The sequence below is a fragment of the Micropterus dolomieu genome, linkage group LG15, assembly GCF_021292245.1.
Source record: "Micropterus dolomieu isolate WLL.071019.BEF.003 ecotype Adirondacks linkage group LG15, ASM2129224v1, whole genome shotgun sequence".
Taxonomy (NCBI): Eukaryota; Metazoa; Chordata; class Actinopteri; order Centrarchiformes; family Centrarchidae; genus Micropterus; species Micropterus dolomieu.
The window spans coordinates 14,670,815-14,693,940 of NC_060164.1; the positions used below are offsets into that span (position 1 = coordinate 14,670,815).

Genomic DNA, 23,126 nt, shown 5'->3' on the forward strand with positions numbered 1-23,126 from the left:
TTTGCTTGAAGTTATAAATGTAGAAAATGTTCAAAGCCTGAAAAGCAATAGGATACCAACAGAACATAAAATCAAATCATATTGAGGGTATTCTTGGCTACAGGGGTAGAGAGACATTAACAAGTTAAAGCTCCAGGGGGCATCAGAAACACGTTTTGCTGAACGGACATGCTTTAATTCTACATCACACAAACAGGATACACACACACACACACACACACACACACACATACACAGAGAGAATTTGTTATTCTTTGTTCCAAAATGAACTTCTTTAGTAGCCGGGCAGTTTTACTTTACTGTAAGAGAAGAAAACTGGGAGAGGAAACACACATAGAAAGAAGTAGACTACTTTTTTGTTTTGTATGAAGTCGAGCTGAGTTGCTTCAGGTAAGCCAAAATGAAGAAATTAGTATCGTGCTTTTACCTAAAAGACTTCGGAAGAAAGGAACACCTAGGTTTCCGAGTTTACTTCCTATCAGCGTCTCACACTAAACTACATCTGAAACTTGGACACATTCAAGATGTCAACTGTTAAATGCTATTTTGGTAATCCCAATATAGTTTTTCTTGAGCTACATAGAAGACATACTGCACTCGGTGCCCAAACCTGAATGCAAAGCACGCTACTACAGGTTCAGGGGGCGGAGTCAAACAGCTGGATACTCTGGAGTGTCTCGTGGCGGCGATGCAGCGAGTCTGCCTGAGCGCGAGCTTTCCCGTACTCCTCCTGTTGAAGGCGATAAACGAGCTAGAGGGACCGCAATTTGTTGGGAAAGTAAATCTAGGAATTGATATTAAGAAAATAGGGAAACACCGTATTCCCCGGGCCCAGTGTGGAATCGTACCAGAGGTGTGGAGAACAGGTCGGCGTACTCAAAGTTACCAAAGAAACAGTAAAAACTCGCTAGCAGACAGAGGCAGAAGGTGAGTAACGTTAACGTCAGTCACAGATTTGCGTTGGATGCTCGTCGCTGTTGCTAGCTAGAAACGTGAAGGTGAGCTGCAGTTAGTGTGTGGCACGAGAAGTGATGGAACAAAATGAGAGTAAACGTATATTACCTGTGATATGTAACGTATTATCAAGGCAAGCCAGCGTCTCCTTTAAATAAACAAGGTAAGGTTGCCAAAACAGCGTTTTTATTCTTAGTTAAAACAAAATCCACTACAAGTTCAACAGTCCAGTACAACACGACTCCAAAATCTTAAAGCAAGTGATCCTTGAAGAACAGAAGATCAGAGCTTCCCGGCAGTTTTGTAGTGATATTGTTTTGGGTTGCATTACAGGTGTTGTTTGTAATGTATCCCCTTGTATATGCTCGTCTTTGTGCATTAAATTGCTGTGAGCTTCACATAACCCCGAGTCTTACCCAGACTGGCATGGCTTGATGAAGATCATAATGAATACTTCCTGATTCTAATAGGTGAGTGATCCTGACCTAACCCCCTGCCCCTCTCCTCTCATTCACCAGCTAAAAGGACACATCTGTCCTGTCAGCATCTACCATCCTCCATCTTCAAGAAAATGAATCAGTTGGTGGCAGTGCAGATGTCAGTCACACTCAGTTAAATGTTAGTACTACTTGAGCAGATATCGCTCGGCTGGCCGAAGAGGAAAAAGAAGAAAGGGGCTGTTCGAGGTGCTGGAAGATGTCTGTCTGGGTGATACTGCCTGTTAGCCTCCCAGTTCTGACCATCACTGGGATATGGGTTGTGTAAGTGTTAAATTTGTCCTGCCAATACAGAAAGCTTTTGTCAAAACAGAAAGAAACATTATTTTCTACAGAAAATGTAATTTATGCATACAATTTGGTAATTTACACTGCTTCTTGTTCTGTCTGCAAGGCATTGTTTTGAATACAATGAAAAAATAGCATCTGGATTTTTGAATCTATATCTACTTATTATTTCTTATCGCATATTATTTCTTATTAAAGCAGGGATAGGCAATTTATTTCCTGCCTGTCTACCCAACTACCTGCTTGTGCACTCACTGCACATGAAAATATGTTTTGGGTCAGTGGTTTTGGAGGGAGGCTGAAGAGGAGTGGGTGGTATTGGTTTTTAACTCTTACCCAAGCTTTAAATATCACAGTGTACATCACCATGACACCATGGTGACACCATGGGTAAAAACAGATATATCATTATAATGATATATTTTGATACACGTAGTGATTCCTTGGCTATATTCTAACAAATTACAATTTTGTTGTTTATGTTTAAACATAAACCATTTGATACCTCAGCCTCCTTTCCCTCCAGGAGAGCAACAGTGCATATTTACTCTGAATTCCTGGGAACCATGGCAATTTCATGAGGTTTAACTCTCTCCAGGAATGATCTGGGATTATCAGTATCGCAGTATAGTTTAATAATCTCCACTACAGTGTCTGAGCAGATGCACCAGAGAGAAAAAGTGAGCACCTCCTGGTTGTTTTTTTGCTGAAAGCTCTCCTCACTGCTCTGTTATTACTTTGGGAGTAGGAACGCAATCCCCAAGGGGAGAGAGACAGATGGCCCGATTCCAAATTGTCGCAGTTCTGTATCTAGGCTGTACGCTACATCTGTTATTAACAGTGCGGGGAGTACGCAGTCAAATCAGATGCCAAAGCTGAGACCTTGCACACCAATTAGTGTTTGTGGACATGGCTGCTTCACAGTCCAATCAGGTGTTTGGGCTCCGGTGTGCAGGGCTTTGCAGAAAAGAAGGTTGAGCCCTTACTGTTGCTACTGATCGAAACTGAGATGGAGAACAGCAGCTGAAAATTTGCGCTAGCATTGCAAATTCCCTTATTGTTTTAACGTGTTTCTAAGGTAGAAAGTTGGTCTGAGTTAAGATGCCAAATCTTTAGACCACTTTCCTTCCTGTTACCTTGACAAGGGCGCCTTGTTTATATGAGCAGTCAAGGGTCTTTTTTTCCAACTAGTGGAATGTCAAAGGATGTAACATGTTACATAACTCACTTTTTCACTGTGGGTGACTGGGCGTGAGTAAAGTAAATACTGAAAGGGAGCACTGGACAGCATAAGCAGAACTTTCACTCAGCATCAGGTGGCCAAGCCCAGTGTAGGAAAGGTCTGTGGAGCCAGAGGAAAGCTCAGGATTGTGCCCACCCAAGAGTCTTGGCTTAGATTCTTCTGCTGACCTTTTATGAATGAGTTAAGAAATGTGTTTGAAACTGCATTATGGCCCCACTATACCTGTAAGCACTACTGTACTTGTACATATTTTGCCATCGGTTTGAAATTACTGTTATGTTTTAGGCATTACAGTAACCAGCCAGAGAAGCAAATGGAGTCCAGCCTATAAAATTAATTTAAAGTTGATTCATCACACCCTTCCCTGTCGTTTCTGATGTGTTATTATTGCACTGCTTTGGGGAATTTTCACTTTCCGTAGCAGATTTGTCTGTGAGTCCAAGTCTTTCCTTAATGTTGCTTGTTGAATCCTAAATTTAAAAAAAAAACATGGTCTTTTCCACCTATATATTGCTCACAAGCATGCAATTACAGTTTACAACCAATGCTGCAGCTTTGATAGAGGTCTAATTATGTAAACCTAACAAACCTATTATTACATATCCCTCTCTGGGCACAGAATGCACTAGTTTAGTTCCACATACAGCTAAAAAAACACCACTTCATTTAGAAATGTCCCAGAGCTGCACTGATGCTATTTTAGTCTTGGAAGTTGACCAAATGTAAAAAATGCGTGTTAAAAGTTATGGAAAATGCACCAACTTCAGATGGCTCCAGTTTACTGCATTTTTTCTAATGAAGTCTCTTGGTAGTCCACTACATTTGTTGCCAGCTTCTTTTGTTTTTCATCAAGTTGTTTGGTTCATTGTGCTGTGAAAAGGCTCAGAGCTAGAGCTCTGGCACCCTTTTACGTGATGGCCATATTCCACTCACACCACTAGGTTTCCTCACTGCGTTATGCGCATGGATAGAAATTAAGTGGAAAGATTTTCTGTCATAGTAATGATTGTTGTTCAATTTGTGTGTAGAACCTTGGGTTGATCTCTCATAGTGTACAATAGAATGCAAACACATGAAATTGTGTGATACCACAACATTGAATACTACACATAAGCTTTGAATGATGGCAAGGATCTCTACTACATTAAATGGATGAAAGTGATTCAGTGTAGAAGAAAAAACGTGTTTTCATTTGACTTGAGTTGGTGAGTGTCTGACCCGACTTTTTGAGTCTGCTTTCAACCAGGTGTGAATATATGTCTGAAACTGTGCAGCTTTGGTATGAAACACATATTTATAATAGCTATTGGATGGATACATAGTTGCTTCTTTATTGACTACTGAATTATTACAGGACTGTTATAACCATATGCTGTAGGAAATACTGATCGTGATTTTTCCTGTAATTATTTACCCACAGCAATAAAATAACTACATAAATGATTTATACTGTATACTGCATATACTGAATCGCACTATATGTCGTTTTGAAGTGTGGCATCTTGCACACCAGTTAGGATGTTGAGCTTTAAATCCCGAAACTTTGGTCACAGATACTGTAACTAATTATTTGGCACCAGAATCTTTGTCTCGCTTCCAATCGGTATTGTATGTGTATGTGTGCTTTGACCTTTTTATATACAGTCTATGGCTTTGACATGTGCCTCTGTTTATTGTTGTCTTCTGGGTAGCCAGGTGTGTATCTTTGTGATTGTGTCTCCATCTTTCAAAGACTGGTTTGTGAGTTGGATACTATCGGCCCCTGGAAACATTCTTAATTGGCACTTAACCTCTTACTGAACTACGGCTGCTTTTACAAATCAGGACAAATAGTCTCTGTGTCTCTAGTTATCTGTCTTTCCATCTTTTTCTGGTAGTAAAAAATATTGTTTTGATCGGTGTTCACTGCCTGCCTGTGTGTGTGAATAACAAGGGGATAACGTGACAATTGCTTTTCCTTCTGGAGCTTCCCTTTGCCGCCTTCAGATGTCCACACAGATAGAGGGCTGAAAATTATTGGATTAGAGTTGTTACAGTTCAGTAGCACCATTAGGCACGTGTTAACATCTGATTCTGATGACTATTTTTTAATCTTTTTACTCTTTTACTTTACATTTGTCTTATTTACATCTGCTGGAAAGAGCAGACGCAATTGCTGGTGGGGAAATAATCAATGACCTTACACGTAAGCCCCAAGGCAATATCTATGAATGAGCCATCCACTTGTACTTTATCAGCCCAATGCAACTCACTCACTGGTAGAAACAAATCTGCCCTTTCAGTGCATGCTCTATATTTAGTAGTTGGTTGCAGTAATAGTTTCTGAAAATAGTCTACTAGGTGAAAATTAATTGGTTAATAAAAAGATTTTTTTTTTTTAAATGTTTAACGTTCATAATCATACAATAGCTTAATTATTTATCCTTATTATATATTAGAGATGTGAAGTAACACTGAAAGCCAATGACAGCTTTAATTTATAGCCAGAGCAATGCTGGTATAGTTCAAGTCTAGGTGGTCAATTCAATACGCTGTACATAAAGGCGTTGACTTCTACAAATGTAAAATAATGTAAAGTTGGTAGGGGTTTTGCTAATTAAACAAATTATAATTGTTTTACATTCTTCTATTCAATAAGTATACCCACACTGATATTACGCCCCTCGCTACCTCTGTCTGTCACAGTAAAATTAGGATACTGCATTGGCTATGCATTCTTCACTGTTTCTTACTTGAATTTAAAGGTCAGCCCTAATGCTGAATTATTACTTGTTGAGTCACGTAAGATGACAGCGTAATCATGAAATAAGCTCACAATATACCAAAAGTGTTGCCTTTTGTTTTGGCTAATCAGACTGTCTCTCTTTCAGTTACGCCATGGCCCTGTACAACCAACATGTCTGCCCTGTGGATAACTGGTATGTTGCTTAATCTATCCTGCGTTTTGCTTCAGCATACCTCTTTTGATCCCTACTCACTTTACAAAATCACACCTTGCAATCTGGTGATTTCTCATTTTGTTTACAGAATGCAATTTGCTCTGTTGGTACATTAAGTATTGGGATTATTTCCTAGTTAGTCACCTCAGAAATGTTTGAGAGACACACCTAAATCTGTTCACATTAGCCAAAAGAATAAACTGCAGTAAATTAAAATAGATCTAAACTGTGATTTTTGTTCACTATAAACAAACACTGTCAGTGAGTGAATGACTTTTCTTCTGGCCCTGGTTTGTTTCAGACAAACTGAGGTTGATCTCTACTAGCAGAGCTGCTATTTGATGAGTCTACTTTGACTCACACACCCTAAAAACAAAAAAAAATCTGTATATCTACAGTATATGATAATAGCCATCAGAAATATGTCTGCGCTTTGTTTTTGTTGGTGATTTCCCAGTAGGACTGAATTTGAACTGATTTTGCTCCATATGTTTATATTTTAACGTTGAGCTTTGCGATGTGTTTGATGTTCCAGGTTGTACAACCAGTCATGTGAAGAAGAGCTGTATTTGCAGAGCGGGCCAACCTTGTGCTGCACGCTAGACAATGTACCTCTCATCAGGTCAGTGAGACGCCGAGCCTGACCCCAAACCTACCTGCCTGTCCCCCTGTCTCTTTTCTGCCTCTTTGTTTCTAGTTTCTGTCTGGAGATTAAAATCAGGAACATTGTCCCATTGTTTTACATGACCCCTGTCGGCACTTTGTTGATAAAAAAGCGAGTGAGCTTGAAGGAGATGGTTCTCCTGTCTCCTGTGAGTATGTGACTGTGTGGGTGTGTGAGTGTGTGAGTGTGTGTGTGTGAGTGCATTCTGAAAATAACTTAGGGCTGAAATATCCTGCCTGCCACCGTGGCATTTCAGAGGCAAATGGGTCTGCACTTTACCATGTAAACACACACAGAGGAGTCGGCTTACATTTGGGAGGAAATCAAGACACTCCCACTCTTTTGTTTGGCTTTTTATCCCACTGAGCATTCAACATCAAAGGCCAGTTGTAGAATGTTAATACTGCAGTTTGTATCAAGAAATCTGGAGAAAATGGTTTTAATAAATGCAAATAAACTGCTTGTCTTTGTATCTTAACGCAGATGACATGTAATGATCATAATAATGTGCCCAGTAATCTCAATCTATTATGCAATTACATATAAAATGAGAAATGTCTAAATGCTACAAGGGATTGTTTTTATTATTGCAGTGCTGCTGATGTTGCTTAAGTGTTGCACAAAGCACAGTTTAGTGGTGAAGGTGGAAGAGGTGCACATTTTTCAGCTTTTACTACAGCATTAATATGTATTTGGCTATATCATATGCTGTTGTTGTTAGTGAGTAATTGATTGAAATCAAAAAATTTTAGATGACTAAAATCTGACTACATAGCCGTCCATCAAACTACTAAATACGTCAGTATTAGTCTGCTGAATTGTACATTTTCATCTATGTGCTGTGTGTGTGTGTGACTGCAATCAGCTGAGAAGGCTTTGGCTTTGTAGGCTGCTGGAGCTCAGGCACAGGCAGCCTATGTTGACAGTCTCCTCCCTTCCCCTCCTATAAACGCTTCCCATTCCTAGAGGAGAGGCAGTATGCAGTAGTTGGAAAGGCAAATGCTTGATGATGGGATGTTAGGAAGCGTGGTGGTTACCCCCTCGGCTACTACCTAAGGACATGAGCAGAAATGTATCTCCAAAAAAAACATGCCATATTTCCACAATGTACTGTTCTGTGCATTGTATTGTACACTATTTCTCTGACTTACTTCTGTGTACTATTTCTTATAGTAAATGTGGGACTCTTCCCCCTGAGAGCTGCTTCTTCAGCCTTATCTGCAGCACAGGCTCATTCATGGGTAAGGCATCATGTGTACACATGATCAGCACACACACACACACACACACACACACACACAATGTTACAATTATTGATATCAGCTTTGATTTCTGCTGTAAGTCACCCTTTTATTATCTTCTCAATTGATGGTTTTGATTATAAAATTTTTCCAGACGCCACATCCAGAAGTGACATCTTCAAATGCTTGTTTTTTGAGGTCCAAAACCAAAGATCTTCAGGTTACTATCATATAATCTTCAAACCTGGAACCAGCAAATATTTTTATTTAAAAATGACTACATTTGTCAAAATAACCTCTGATAAATGTTCTGTCCATCGACTGATAGTTCCAGTTCTTAATAATATACAAAATAAAAGATAAAAGATAAAAGAAATATGTTAATACATAAACACTGGACTGATGAATAAAAAAAGGAGGCGTCACTTTTAATTTCTTCCATAAGATACTGATTATAGCCCAATTAGTTCCTCAAAACTACATCAGCAGGAGCTTCCTTTGTAGTAGGTCCAGATATAGTTGTTTTGATCAGTTCTTTCGCTTATGTTAAGGCTTCAGGGTAACATTAGTTTTGTTGCCCTTAGAAAAATTCTGGTCGTGTGTAAAACCTACAACCTCAGTGACCAAGAGTGAGTGAAAACCTTACATGTGGTAATTTTGAATGAAAGGGCAGATATGTGGAAATAACAGCAAAATTTTGCTTCAGAAAGATTTCATACAGAATGTCAAATGCACAAGTACACATATATACACAGTGAGTGTGTACTTTAGTAGGCAAAAGGAAAACATACATGATATAAAAGGAGGGAATCGAGCTCCCATGTGCTGGTCTGTATGTTTTTTTTGTGAGTCTACACGTGCTGTTCCCTGCGTTAACTGGTGGGTCTGACTACCCTGATCGAGTTAATGTTTCCCAGCTGTGGCTTAGACATGTTCTGTGTGTGTGTGTGTGTGTGTGTGTGTGTGTGTGCGCTTATATAAAGCGGGGCAGAGGTTCCTTTGCCTTGTTTGTCTTCTGCCTCTAGCAGCTATTTAAGGCCTGCCCGTCTGTCTGATTGGCCGATTCTGGACCGCTGCTTGATACATCTGAGAGGGAGGCAGAGACAAATCCACGATAAGACAGTGATCCTTGTAGATTCAAAAAATAACATTATAAGCTATATGCTGTGTGTTGTTGAGATCCAAATTACCACTCTAGTCTTTGCTTTTCTGTTTGTATATGTGTGTATTTTAGCGTGTATACACATAGGATACTGTGCTTGAGAGATCCTGGTAGGGACCAGACTGTTACAGCTCAGTGTGAAGTCTGCTCAGGCAGCAGTGAAAGTCCAACATTTGGCTAGCGCTGTGTACATGTATGTATTGGTATAAGAGAAGGAGAGGTAGGCTTAGCACTGCACCGTAATTTCACTGCTAACTATACAAATATGCAGACAAATCAGTTCAGAAGTAGTAATGTGGCAACCAAACAATGTGGCATCTCAGGGTTTTAAGCAACACAAAATTGCAGATTTCCTGTCTCCACTGATGATGATGATGACAGTTCATCACTGGCTCAAGACAGCTTAGATGTAATTCTGTTGTAACTTTCCAGTTAACTGTGCACCTACAGACCCCTTCCTATAGCTACCTGTAGCTAATGATAAACGCACTTTTAAGCTAACTAAATTAGTTTGATTCTTACATCTTCCTTTGGACAGAGCCACCTTGACAGTAGTGTCATAAAGACCCACAAAACAGTTTATATCAACGCAGCTTACAAAATTTTACGGTTAGTTTGTGGTGCCATGGCTTTACTGGAGACTCAAGGTGCATCTTATGTTCGGATCATTTCTAGAAATAACATATACCAGATTAAAGAGGTTGTTACTGATGTTGAAATTTGGGAACTTATTTAATCATATAGTATTTTTTTTAAACATAAACACATAACTAAAAAATAATCTTCAACAATTTTAGTAATTGAGTTGTTTGTTGTTTGTTGTTTTTTTTGCTGTTGTTTGATTTTTTGAACAAAAATAGCTGCTTTCCTCTATTTTCCATGATAGTAAACTGAAAATCTTGGGGTTTTAAACTGTTGATCTGACCAAACAAGGAATTTTAAGATGAGTACTTGAAATGTGAATCACATTTTCACAGTTGTGTGATATTTTAAATGCCAAGCAATTAATTAATAAATAATATCATAAAAAATAATCAGCAACATTCACACACTGATGGAAGAGCAATTCAGGATTCCACCGATACATATGCAATAAGCTAATATCAGACAATCTATAGCTGGAGTTAACGACACTCACGCACTGTGTTTTATGGCACCTGACATGCCGGACAACAAATTAGAAACAACAACACATGGAGTGGAAGCATCTGACCTGTCTTGGGAAATATCTGAGAGTGAATGATGATCAAAGGCTAAGATATCGAGCCAACAGCCACGAAGTTCCTTTGATAAAAATGGAATTAATGTACGAAATGAACTATTTCATTTTAATGTGTGTGAACTGAACTTTGGGCTGGCTCGTGAACTTGCACAATAACTGCTGATCTGTACTTCCTTTGCAAAACAGGTAGATTGCGAGATATCCTTTTAGATACCCTTAAACATAATTGTTCCACATTCATCTGTTTTATGATGTGTAACATCACACTTGCCTGCTTCTTGTTTGAGCCACATTTCTTAATTTAATCTGCCTGCTAAGTATATTATTACATACATGTTTTGTTGAAGTTTTTGTGGCAGAAGGAGAATGAAATAACTACACTATATTGAGATCTGAGTCAAGCTGTATTTATACCTGGTCTAATAGATCTGTGACCACCCTCTCATGTGGTTTGCATGCTTCAATTTTCAGGTCAGATTGGTTGCATTTACAGCTGCCTTGTTTGTGTTTAGTTTTTTTTCACTATCCAATTAGTCTGAACATAGCATATGTTAATACCTGTTGTAAAGCAAGTTATTATGTCTCTACAAAAGCAGGTTAAGCTAATGCGACGTGCAGCTGTACAATAATGTAAATAATAAGTACTTAGCTTCTTAGTCTATTGATGTATGTCTCACTTTGTAGATTGTGCCTGCTACAGTTGGCTCAGGGGTCCACTCCTATCTGGGATAACATGCACTCACTGAACTGTATATTGCCTCATAATTATTCTTCTCGCTTTTATTCCACCTCTCTGCCAGTGTACACACACAATGTTTCAAAGACAATGCTTGTATTCTTTCACAGCATACCTCCTGTGGGAGCAAATGCAGCCGGGTGTTTGGGTTGAAACAGATCTCCTTGTGGGGACAGCAGGGTTTATTTAACTGTGTGGTGCAGTGTGGCTGAAGTGACTTTTGTGGGAATACGCACTTGGGTGTGTATGTATATATGTGTGTTCCTCCATGTCTATGTGTGAATGCAAAAGCCAGTCCGTGCTTGTGACAGCAGGGTTGTATGTAACATTACAGTATTACAACTTCTATGATAGAGTGACATTGGGGTATATGAACCAGTCTGTGAGTCAGTGTTTGAGCCAAGACTCCTCTTCCTAAATTCAGAGGAAAAGTGAGATTCGGAGAGGGCAGCTGTGTGGAAGGTGACTAAAATTGGGACAGTGTTTGGGACACTGCCATAGCTTGTTTATATAAATTTATATCTATTGTGGAGATGTCAGACAACAGCTTGTACTGATCGTCTAAGGCAAGGTGGAGGTCAGCAATGCTGTTTACTCATCATACATGTAACGATTATGCTGGCTGAACCTGTGACCCCTCAGCTTGACATGGATCCTCAAAGAAATATACCAGAAAACAGCCCACACAAATGTGCCTTTAGAAAGCAAAAAATAAAAGTGAAACATGGATTTGCTCATAGAGAGTTATGAGAAGATTTTTCCTTAACCTTAGCTTACATAATTTTATGATGTAAGCTAAGGTTAAGCTAAATGCCAGCAAGTTCAAACATGCTCATTTGTAATGATGAAAAAACTGTTTCGCTGAAATAGGAAAATTCCCCAGCCAGCCAGTCTGCAGAAGAGAGACTGAGATTCCATAATCTAATGAACTAAACTTTCTTGTCCTTTCAGCAACACAGTATGTCCTCCATTTATACAAAAAAAGGAGTTGGAAAAAACAAAGACAAGATTGTTTCCGAGCCTGGAGACACTGCTGTTTGTTTTTCCATGATTGTAACTGAAATCACTTTGCCAAGATGAAGTGTGGGAACAGAGGGCAGCTCACACAATCAAGAACATACACTCACATGTTGGGTCTTGAGGATCTGAACAAACATTATATTAATATATATTCTTATAGCATTACATAATGATATCTAAGACATTAGCTTCAGCTAGACACCCTGTATAGTTACATCTCTGTATGTAACAATGTGTTCCTGTTAAATAAACAAATAAACAAATAACTAATGTATATTTTTATGATAAATCACACTACATGTTTAATTTAGGGTTGTGTTTAATTGCAACATTTAGGTGATTTATTTACATGCTATTTTGTGGAAAACAAAAGCACATTTTTACTGTTTGCTTGAGCAAAATATACTCGGATCACAATTAATTCTATATTTCGACATTAAAATAACATTCAACAGTAAAATAGAAAAAGAGTGAAATGATTTTAGTATGAATTTTAAAAAAACTTAAAACTGGTGCAGTCTAATGTTGGTGTTCCCAACAGTGGTGTTGTGATGATTTGTTCTGGTTGAAATTCTCTCCCAGATTTACATTTCTGCCTATAATTTACCCACATGTTGGTCAAAAATAACCTGCCACAACAAAATACCTAACACAAGATAATTGGCCGCTGCAGCGGCAGCTGCCCTCAAATCATCAAATATGTTGATGATTTGAGGGGGAAAGACTGATGAATACACGCTTGTGGCCACGTTACGAGTTATGTGTCTCGTCATTGAGACGCTGGCTTAGAGCAAGACAGGCCACAGCATATCCAAACCCTGACTCGTGGAGACAAAGCTTTACATTGTTAAGTCCTGCACTGATGTTTTCTTTCCTCTCTGTGACCACGGTTTCCATTTATGTTCTCTTTTGGCAGCGTAGACCATCTTAAAGCATGTCACTGACACAGAGACGGTGACAGAGTTAAAACAACAGCTTGGCCTCAGAGACACTATGGGCTTCAGGTCAAGACACGAGTGGCTCATTGTCCTCTCTAATTCTCTCACCCTCCTCTTTTCCGCTCACCCCTTATGCCCCGCTTTCACCAAGCCCAGTCAGCCTTCGTCAAGCACCAGCCGAGAGGAGCTAACAAAGAGAAACCAAGCAGGGGGTCAGCTCCTCGATGCACCAACAATACCCCCAGTCACAGCCCATTAGCACATCAGCAGTCATCTGTCCCATATACTGTACTTAGTTTCCCTGCGCCTTTTTATCTTTATGCAAGAACACACCAACCCCCACTCATGTATCGTTCCCACTTTCCCGCCATTTCCTGCCTCTCATATTCCTGTAACTACTTGTTAGGCAGAGAAATTCAACTTATTGTAACTTTTAATCCACTTCCAAGGAATTCTTGTGTATTTTGGCTAAATGAGGTGTGTGAATGTTTCCATTAAATTGAAACCAGGCACTGTGGAATAATAATAAGCTATACCAACAGTGTGAATGGTACCTTTCCGGAATAAGTGTAACTTTTTTCCCTTTCTGACAGCATTTAATAGTTCTGCTGGTGTGGTTGTTTTAATGTGTTATTTATCTACTCGACACATGTGTCTTTCTGTCTCTTCCTGTAGTTATGGTGATTGTGCTGTTCCGTTATGCCCACGTCATTGAGAAGCACCAAAACTGTGTGCTCAACACGGCGAGTCTCTCCACGGGCTGGATCTGTGCCGCTGGACTCATCATGGTGGGCAACTTCCAGGTATGGTGATCCAGTTTACTCACCCAGTCAAACAAACAGAGATAAAATGCAATAACAACCTTTACAGTAAATGAAGAATAAGATCTAACATAGTTATACAAAAGTAAGATTTGACAAGTAAATACGACAGTTTGTGTGTGCTTTCATATGAGAGAGTGAGAGACCTTGACTTTAAAGTAAACAGGATGGACGTATAGGGGTAAACTGTGAGACATATAAAACTGAACTATAAAAACTGTTTATGTTTTTTATCTTAAATCATGTTAAGCTGAATATTTTGGGGCTTTCTGACTGTTAGTCAGCCAAAAATAAGACATTTGATGATGTCAACTTTGGTTCAAGGATATTATAATTAAGCAAGAAAATAAGTGTCAAAAATATAGAAATATAGATAACCAAAGTAACAAGTTGCAAAAGACAAAACTGCATTTCATTGGAATGTCTCAAAGATTTCATTTTTGCTTTTGCTGTAATCTTGCTGTAATGACCACCCTCCCTCCTAATCAAACACACACAACAAACACATACACATACACACACTGCTTTTCTGGTAGTTTAGTGTTAAGACTTTGACACTAAGTGAGGAAATTCTACCTGAATTCTTTCCTTGTAGATATTTGTTCTTTGGGAAAGAATTTCTTCAAGTTTAAATATTTGGAGCCCTGGCTGGATGCCTCGACTGTGTGTGTGTGTGTGTGTCTGCAAGAGAGTAACTTTAATGAGATATCCTTGGTATTTTTCTAAAAAACAATGACAGGCAGACTTCAGAGATAAAACAGAAATAGTTTGGTTTCTGATGAAAGGCTGCCACTATGAAATGTTACTATTCTGGTTTTGTCCTTCAAATTTGAAAAGATTGCTAAATATTAGACCTGTTGAGAGGTAATAATGGGAGTGAGACGAGAAGCGAGGCAACATGTGACTTACATTGGCTGCACGTTGGCCCTCTTGACCACCAAAATTGATACTTATTCTAAAATATTTAAAGAGATAAAAGATTTTATTTGAAATGAAAACATGCTTCATTATAAAGTAGAATAATGTTTGCTTGAGTGTTGTCATTGGTCATTGTCAGCATGTTGGTGTGTGTTGTGTGATGAAGAAGAAGAAGAATCGTTTTACAGGAGTGTGTGGAACAGATGTGCAGTGGCATTTTGTATGCACCTTCTTCCCGCTTCTCCAGGGCCTCTGTTCTGCAGAACTGGGAGGAATTTTACAGGAAGAGCCAGGGGGAAGTGAGTCATCAAGTCTGGCCATGCATGGAGAGGAGCTGGTGTGTGTAGATGAGGCCTCCTCTATAACAATCGCAGGGCTGATCTTAGCCGCTCGCTCTCAGACTCACATCTCTAATAGTTGGGGACATTCCAGTGGGATGGAAATAGAGATGTCATTGATGGTGAATAAACTGTTCAAACCACATGGAAGAATAGAAATTCTGCTGCTAAATGAAAGCACAGACCAAATTCACAGACTAGAAAGAATCATGGACAGAGCCACAAACAAGTTGGAATAACAGGAGCAGACAGCAGCCTGATGAACCCGACAGATCAAAGAAAGTGAAAGTACCAAAAACACAACACATGGCGACACACTCTGTGGTGGCAACTGCTCTCTGTTTGTAGCTGTGTGTAATGCAAGGCTTTGGCAACATGGCTGATGGTTTGGGCAGAGAAGCACATAAATAGATGATGGAGAAACACATCACTGCCACATAGAGGTCCACGAGAGTGACACAGCTAGTTCAAAAAGTGCTTTCAGGAAGAGGAGAAAAAAACACAGTGGTATAGTGAAGCTGGCTGGACTGCTAATAATTAAATTCTTTAAATGTCAAGCTATTCCTTTACTACTTTTTTAGTGTGAGTATGGTTCTAGTATCAAGGCGTAAATTATGAATACCATAGAGTATATGACATGGCTACAGATGAGATCAAAAGCTACAGTGAAATTGAGGAAAGTCCTTCTCTTAGCATAAAATATTGTAAAAAACTGGGAACATTGTGTACAATTTCTGTATTTTTCCAGGCTGAAGGTCTGGTTAAAGTAGGTGGCCGTGGTGACAATTGCTGTTGCAGATTTTACCGTTTGGTACAGCAGGTGTGTAATAAATGGGTGGAAGTCAATAACGTTTCACTTTGTCTCACGTGGTTCAATTTCCAGAAAGTGAAAACTGAAAGCTGGATGTCCGTTGGGCTTGTTCCCACATGTGCATGGTGTTGTATTTTGTGGGGACTACAAATGAAAGTTATCCTTCTGGCTAAATCTGGCATATTTATATGGATGCAAAAGCTGAAGTGTTCATTATTGTGCTCTGTCTCCTTTTAAATAAATACTTCCTTACACCCCTCATCACCCTGCACATCTCGTCACCCTTTTATATATTCATTGTAATACACAATCAAAAACATTTAACTGTTTTTAAATGCAGCAAAAGTAAAAGTATTTTTTTAGATGGTTCATTCCATCACTGCATACACCTTTACATTTGTGACCACTTTCCTCTCTAGAGAGTGTGAGCTCTGCTGATTCCAGCATTGCACTGTGTGAACAACATTACTATTCATTTATGCAGGTGAACTCCTGGTCAGTGTCAGTCTGCAGGGACAGACTCATTAGGCTGACCTTGCTTAGTCATCAAGCCACATTTTACATACGGACTTACACTGCAGAGGATCATGTGTCAGACCTTGACAGTGAAGCGGATCTGTAGATGGAGATTTGTAGGCACACATTTTGGCACACTTTTTCAGCAGTAAAAAAGACAGATGAAGGCAGATGCTCTGAGAAATGTAGTTTCTGATAAACACAAAGTGGTCATAATGAGAGCTGTTTGCTCGTCAGTGTAGCCCATTCTTCTCCCCATCCTCATTTTCCCCCTATACGTCCATCCTGTTTCTTTGTCTTGTTGTTTCTTACAGCTTCTGTTGGAAGAGTTGGAAAAAATCTATTGATCTAAAACATTTCTCCCCCCCTACTACCACGCTGTCTCCCTCCTTGCCATTGCCTCTAACCCACGGTGTTGTTACAGCAAATGGTCCTGACATACCGCATAAAGTGTGAAAACATACATGAAGTAGAACAGCGAAGGTTTAATGCATCATTAAGCCAGCAGATAATGACTGCAAGTAGTGATAAAATCTGGGACACCAGGCAGCACACACACACACTCACACACACACACACACACACAAACACAAGCAGTACAGACCATCGTCTAGCTGAGAAAATACAACTAGGTAATATTCTGCATTCTTGCTTTAAAAAAAAAACTTAAAAGATTAATAGATTATCAGGATATTTGCTGATTCATTTCCTGTGGATCGACTAACAGATGAATCATTTCAGCTCTAGGACAAATACAACATCAGTTAAAACAAAAAGTGTGTTGTTTGTGCATGTTTTTCCATCGCTGAGTATAGTGAGTAACATTTGCAGAACAACAGCACTCAGACCCCCACAGTGCCAGTTTAATGTTATTACAGTAAAAGAAATAGTATTTTGTAATAGCCACTTTACTATGGAAGCGTATCAGACCAAAATAGAATCCCACTGTGAACAAAACACTGGCTGTCCTGGCTGCGATTTCTCTCCCATCTTGACCTCCAGCTCTGGAGTTGACGCAGGCAGATCTAAGACTCATATTGCTGCCTTGTGTGCTTTTCATATTGAATTGTCTGGACATCTTTCTTTGGCACTTCCAGGATTAGCCTACTGCACAAGAATGTTCAGTATGTACTAGCCGAGTCAATGGACAAGTAGCTTAGAGGCCAAAAAACTAAATAACTTCTAGGCTATTGCTCTAATGATCCACACGAATTATGTGGTGGAGACGCACATTGTTATTCCAAACACACACTTTAACCACTGAGCATTAATCAAGAACAGCAATTCTGTGTTGTTTGTCTAAATTAGTCTATTCCTTAGAGATGTATTTCTAGCTTGGGTCAAAGCTCCATTGAATCTCTTGTGTGTTCAAATCAGTACATCTTTTTTGAGTCTGTGTGTGTGTGTGTGTGTGTGTGTGTGTGTGTGTGTGTGTGTGCGCGTGTGTGTGTGTGTGGCTCCTGCAGTGGGAGCTGTAGTCACATGCTCCTGAGCAGCTCTTTTGTGTATTGTTTTCTTATTCTTGTGACCAGCAGGGAAAAGGAGGCGTTCTGTCGTGCCGCTTGCTGCTGTCGTTTACTACATGTCACCCTCTCTTTTTTTTCACTTATTCTTCTCTGGCTCCTTACTGAAAGAAATTTTAAGTCTTTACACAACAGTGAAAAATTGGACCTAACAGCTTGATGCAGAAGCTGTCTGATGTTGGCCCCCTTCTGATAATTTCCACGTGGTGGTTTCTTTTTCAAAGAGGGTTTCTGTCAGCTGCTTAACTGATGATTTTGTACATTATCTTTGTCTTACCTATTTTAATGTAACCCCCCCATCTCCTCCTGTCTCCTTTCTTTATACGACAGGTGGATAATGCCAAAGTTCTCCACTATGTCGGAGCAGGCATTGCCTTCCCCACCAGTATGCTATTTGTGTGCCTGCAGTCAGCGCTGACTTACCGGCTGGCCAAGACCCAGGGGGAGTACAACGTGGCCCACCTCCGGCTCTGCATGACCCTGCTGGCGTTGGTAGCCTTGGTGCTCAGTATCCTCTCCAGCCACTAACAGATGGCAGCCTTCAAGGCTGTCAAGTGCTTTAGAATAGAGCGTAGTACTGCCAGCTTGAATAAGCACAGACATCCCCTCCACACTTATATCACAACAACAGTTTCCCTCCAGTATTCAATGTCAAATCCTGTCTTTTCTTTTACAGCTATACATGAAAGTCGATTCAAAGGGTGATAGAGGACGTGGTAGAGGACATGTTTTCAAACAGATGTTTTACACGTCACTCAATGCTGTAAAAACTTTTAATAGACATGGTTATAAGGAATATTTAGTCATTTTGGGTAATACGCTTATTTGCTTTCAAATTAGATGAGAAGATTGATGCCACTCTTATGGCGTCGGTATGGGAAATATGGAGCTGTAGTCGGTTAACTTAGCTTAGCGTAGAGACTGGAAACAGCTAGCCTGGCTCAGTCTGATGGTAACAAAATCCACCTACCAGTGCATTTAAAGCTCACAATTCTTTTAAACTGTACCGTTCTGTGTAGATGCCTAATGCACTAAAATTGGTAAACGCTACTTCTTAGTTTTATTGTGTTGCTGTATAGACGGTGTTCAGACCGACAGTAGCACTGGTTCAGAAAAAAATTGTTTTGGCATCTTACAAGGTTTTAGACTCTTGGATGTATCACTCAAACTGGACTTCCTGGATCAGGTTTCCTCTTCATCTCTCCTGTACCTTTAGCACCATGCACACCAACATGGTCCTATATTTGTTTTTTGAAGCAGCAACTGTTTCTTTTCATAATCAGTATTTAAAATAACTGGGTTGATATCTGAATTTTGCATTTGTACTTTGTAAACAGACATCCACACGGCTTTGCTGTTGTTGTCCTTAACATGTTTTCAGGCGGTGTGTTTTTCTGTCAGGAGAGCTTCGTCCTGCAACACGCATCAGCCATCTTTGAATGGGTGTTCTGCGTCATCATCATGCTGTTTTACGGGACATTTGCTTTTGAGTTTGCCAGCATGTCAGGAGATACCATGGCGGTGCTGGCTAGAGGAGGGGCACTGGGACCTGCTGGGCGAGAACACAAGGTGGACGCGCTGGGAGGGCCCGGTCCACACTCACAGCCACATCCACACCAACCTGAAAACATGTCCATACTGTAGCCCGCTGGCACATCTTGATGCCACACAGTTGGCTTGTTTATTCCTTTCAAATTGTGGTTGTCAAATGAGTTTAATTCATTTCCAGCCACATTCGTCTGAAGCTTTGAAATGAACCAGGCCAGTGCAGTCGCCATTTCACGGCAGAGTGGATTCTTGTTTTTCAACCACAGGGGCGTAGATCTGCTGCCACTTTGGAGAACTCATCTTGTATTGTGCTCACATCAGAGCTCGGCGTCTCTAAAGAACTTGCATTTTGCACATCGCACAAGTGTGAAACCAAATTTTTTCCCCAACTCAGTCCTGTCCTCGGTGAGCAGCAGAGGAGTATTTTGTCAATCAGATCAAGAAAATGTACTTTCCCCCCTGAGATCCTGTAACCTGTCCCAGTAAGTGGCCTTGGACCATTTCCACTTCAGGTGACTGCTGTGTTGCTTTCATTGTACATAACGAAGTGAAGGCTGCTGGACGGCCTAGCTGACAGTATTTTAGTTGGGAGAGAGAGAGAGAGAGAAGATGGTGTGCGAATGTTACAGTAGGAGCAGGGTCAAATTGGATGCTTGTTTTCCCACTAGAGAATGGATGAATGCAATAAAGAAAAGAAAAAAGAAAAGGTTTGTCAAATAGAAGTATGTAAATGTTTCAGTCAATCCTTGAGATAGAACAGGGCAGCGGTTTGCATTTTGCAATCATTTAAACCTGCATTAACAGTATTTTTGATCTTAACAAATAAAATGATTGTCCTTCATAGTACAGGATCCCCTGACAATTAACACTCTACTCTCAATTGATTTTAGCCGACTGTTGGTTATTCAGCCTGCATACTCTGATTTACGCAACCTAGCCAAAGTTAACGAGCTGATGGGAAAGAAAGTCTTCCATTTGGCAAGCTCAACACCCAGATAATTTCCTCAGGAGTTGGTTAACCAAGGCTAAAAGGAAATTAAATATTGGACTCATGTGGCCATTGGGATAATAATGTTGCTCTGTGTCTGCTGGGTGTGCATGTAGACACAGACATTGGCTGTAACAACCCCTGTAAGTTTGTTTTGTGGTCAAAAATTGCTTAATGCAGCTTTAAAATATGCAACAACTTTACATCTGCTCAGCAACTCAGCATGTGCAAGCAAACACTATTTTTAAAAGTATCCATGCGACCCAGCCCACATTGTGTTTGTGTGTCTGGAAGCTTTGGGTGATGTGCCATATTATTATTTTAACTGCATAGAGAACATACATAGACCTAGTGCCTCATAAATTCAAACTTTTATGACTGAGTATGAAAAAGGTTTCCCTCTCATTGTTGTCAATACACTATAACGACCTTAAACCTCAATAGTATTTGCTTTAACTTCCTCTCTGTAAAGACTATGAAAGGGAGATGATACAGTGTCCAGAGGCCAAATGCGCACCAGCTAATTAAAGCCAGAGCAGTGGGGTTATTGAGTTTGATGACGAAGCATCACACGTGTCTTCAGGTCCTACGGATGTAGGTCTCCATCTCATTATTCCCCACCAAGGAGGAGCTCAACATGCTCATATTGCTTTACCTGCTTACTTTTCTCTCTCCATAGTTGGAGTTTTTTCAGCATGTCTAGCTGGTGTAGCGGGACAAAGGGAAAAGGAAGGATTTGTAGTGTAAGATATAACTGAGCTGCACTGTCTTGCCTCTGTGTTACTGTACAGCAGAATATACCAAATATCAGTTTGCCTGTGGTATCGGTGCTAAAACACAAAAGGTCTTATCCTGTCATTTCTCCCCCTGAGCTTAGCTGTGATTATGATAACATCTGATGAATGAAAGCAATAAGATGGAGACATAGCTTCATAGCACACCTCAGCTTCATTGCTGACTGCTGATAGTGGAGGAGCAGGGACAGAAGGTTGCATGCACGCCTGTGAGTGCCAGAAATACCAAAGTGGATATTTGCCACTACCCGACTTGATGTTTTGATATCTGTCAGTGTAGATTAGCCTCACGGTTGGGTATATTTTCCTTTCACTTGGTCCTCTGCGCAGATATTCAAATGTTGATTCTATTCATTTACTGTCTCTGACATTATGTGCTGTGTTGTAATCCAGATACCCAGAATTACTGTTTATATTTGTAGGAAATGTTCAACATCTCAGTGTAACATTAACGCACTCTGAGCTGTCTGGTGAAAAACCAACAGTAATGGTCTTGTTTGTAGGCCTTCACACAGAAAAAATGTCACTCCCTCAAACCATATCGTTGTTGGGCAGAGGTTTTGTTAGTGCCAGACCAAGACCATTCTTCACACACAGTATGTTACAGAAGGACTGAAATGTAGTTATTTTGCTCAGACTGAATGTATGAGTACTCTCAACAAGACTGAAGTGAAAAACTTGTGTATGCTGTACTGTGGAGCAAGCTGGAAGGTCAAAAAACAGCACCAGCCACACCACTGATCACTTGCTTCTCTCTACTGGTCAAACTGCTTATTGCACACAAGTTTGTTTTGCAACCAGAGCTGTAATGTTGCAGCTCAGCTCACAGGAGGTTCTTGTTTTGTACTTGAAAAATTCTACATTGTTTTGTATCCACAGCCGACCATACTCAGTTGGTTACATGTTTGGGCCAAATTTGTTTTACTTCTCAATTTACTAAAACAGTGAAGCTAAGTCATGAAGAGCACTTGGACCTCTTGACTTTAGTTCAGTAGTGATCTTCAGACTGTTTTGCCTGGCATCACCTGGAAGCTTGGCCTTGTGACCATGCGCTTTTACAATATGCATTTGTTTCTAACAAATCACAGAATCAGATTGGATGCATTTTAAATGTTATGTCAAATGATGGTGCTGCTCATGCTGCTCTAGAAAGAAACATTTTGTCATTACACATTTATAGTGTTTAATTTTACTTAATGGTTTATGCATGGTGTGAATCTATACACGAAGCCCCCATTTCTAGTTGAGCACTATAAAAATTAGTTAAATATTATGAGAAACTCTTTCATATAGATTCACATTCTGCATTGCCTGCTCGGCCTCCCCCTCTACTTCCTGTCCTCTTGTTCTCGTTTACCAATCAGTCTGAACTTTGCACTCAGGAAAATGTTACGACACCAGCTACATTGTTTGATTCAAAGCAGAATGAACTCTGCTTGCTTCTGCCTTCAGTTGTCTTTGTTTTAATGGCATTCGTTTTTTTCTTATGAGGATTCGTTATGTTTATTTGTTTTGTTTAGTATAGGCACAACTGCTTTTTCACAGTTGTAGGTTTGCGGGTTAGTTATAATATAATAGATTATTTTTGTTAATCAATAAAGCTTAAAAATGAACATTCCTGTCTAGTTAGCTTGTGAGAATGCAGATGCTGCTCACATGGTTAAATCTGCAGTCAGTGGATCGTTGATGAGAACATTCTGACAAATTAACTAGCAGTTGTAAACCTCACAGAAATCTTTTACTCGATACTTAATTCTCAATGCAAAATGCTCCCTATGTGCCTTATGTATGATTTTTGGTGATGAAAACCAAAGAGGTTTAGGTTGTAAGTTCTATTTTGATGAAAAGTCATGTGATCGTGTTATGCCTTAATGTTCAACAAATAAAAAAAAATGTAAGTTGCATCCAAATTCTGTAATTGCAATTTTATCTTCACCACATACCATTAATCTAGCATGTTGTAGA

The 23,126-nt window shown here is 39.8% G+C and overlaps 1 protein-coding gene and 1 long non-coding RNA gene across 3 annotated transcripts; one reads left to right on the plus strand and one right to left on the minus strand.

Annotated features, from left to right (window-relative positions):
• Nucleotides 1-430: 430 nt before the first annotated feature.
• zgc:154058 (Transmembrane protein 150A-like) lies at nt 431-23,071 on the plus strand. Of its 2 annotated transcripts, XM_046070876.1 has the most exons (8): nt 789-927; nt 1,473-1,715; nt 5,853-5,900; nt 6,457-6,543; nt 7,759-7,826; nt 13,580-13,707; nt 18,162-18,339; nt 19,213-23,071. In XM_046070876.1, exons 2-8 carry the CDS (start codon nt 1,651-1,653, stop codon nt 19,473-19,475), a joined length of 837 nt encoding a protein of 278 aa, XP_045926832.1. In that variant the 5' UTR covers nt 789-927; nt 1,473-1,650; the 3' UTR covers nt 19,476-23,071. The 2 variants fall into 2 exon arrangements, with proteins under 2 accessions (XP_045926831.1, XP_045926832.1); XM_046070875.1 differs by lacking the exon at nt 1,473-1,715 and having other exon boundaries at nt 431-927.
• LOC123984153 lies at nt 8,577-9,634 on the minus strand. Its single transcript, XR_006828383.1, has 2 exons — nt 9,017-9,634; nt 8,577-8,912 (listed from the first exon to the last, which is right to left on the minus strand). It is a non-coding gene; the product is annotated as an uncharacterized LOC123984153 (long non-coding RNA).
• Nucleotides 23,072-23,126: the final 55 nt, after the last annotated feature.

Bases quoted from the DNA above. Each gene is read 5' to 3' on its own strand.
- zgc:154058 (XM_046070875.1), top strand. From the start codon at position 689: ATGCAGCGAGTCTGCCTGAGCGCGAGCTTTCCCGTACTCCTCCTGTTG. The intron at 5,901-6,456 runs GTATGTTGCTTA...TTGATGTTCCAG, and splicing joins GTCTGCCCTGTGGATAACTG to GTTGTACAACCAGTCATGTG. The intron at 18,340-19,212 runs GTATCCTCTCCA...ACATGTTTTCAG, and splicing joins GTTGGTAGCCTTGGTGCTCA to GCGGTGTGTTTTTCTGTCAG.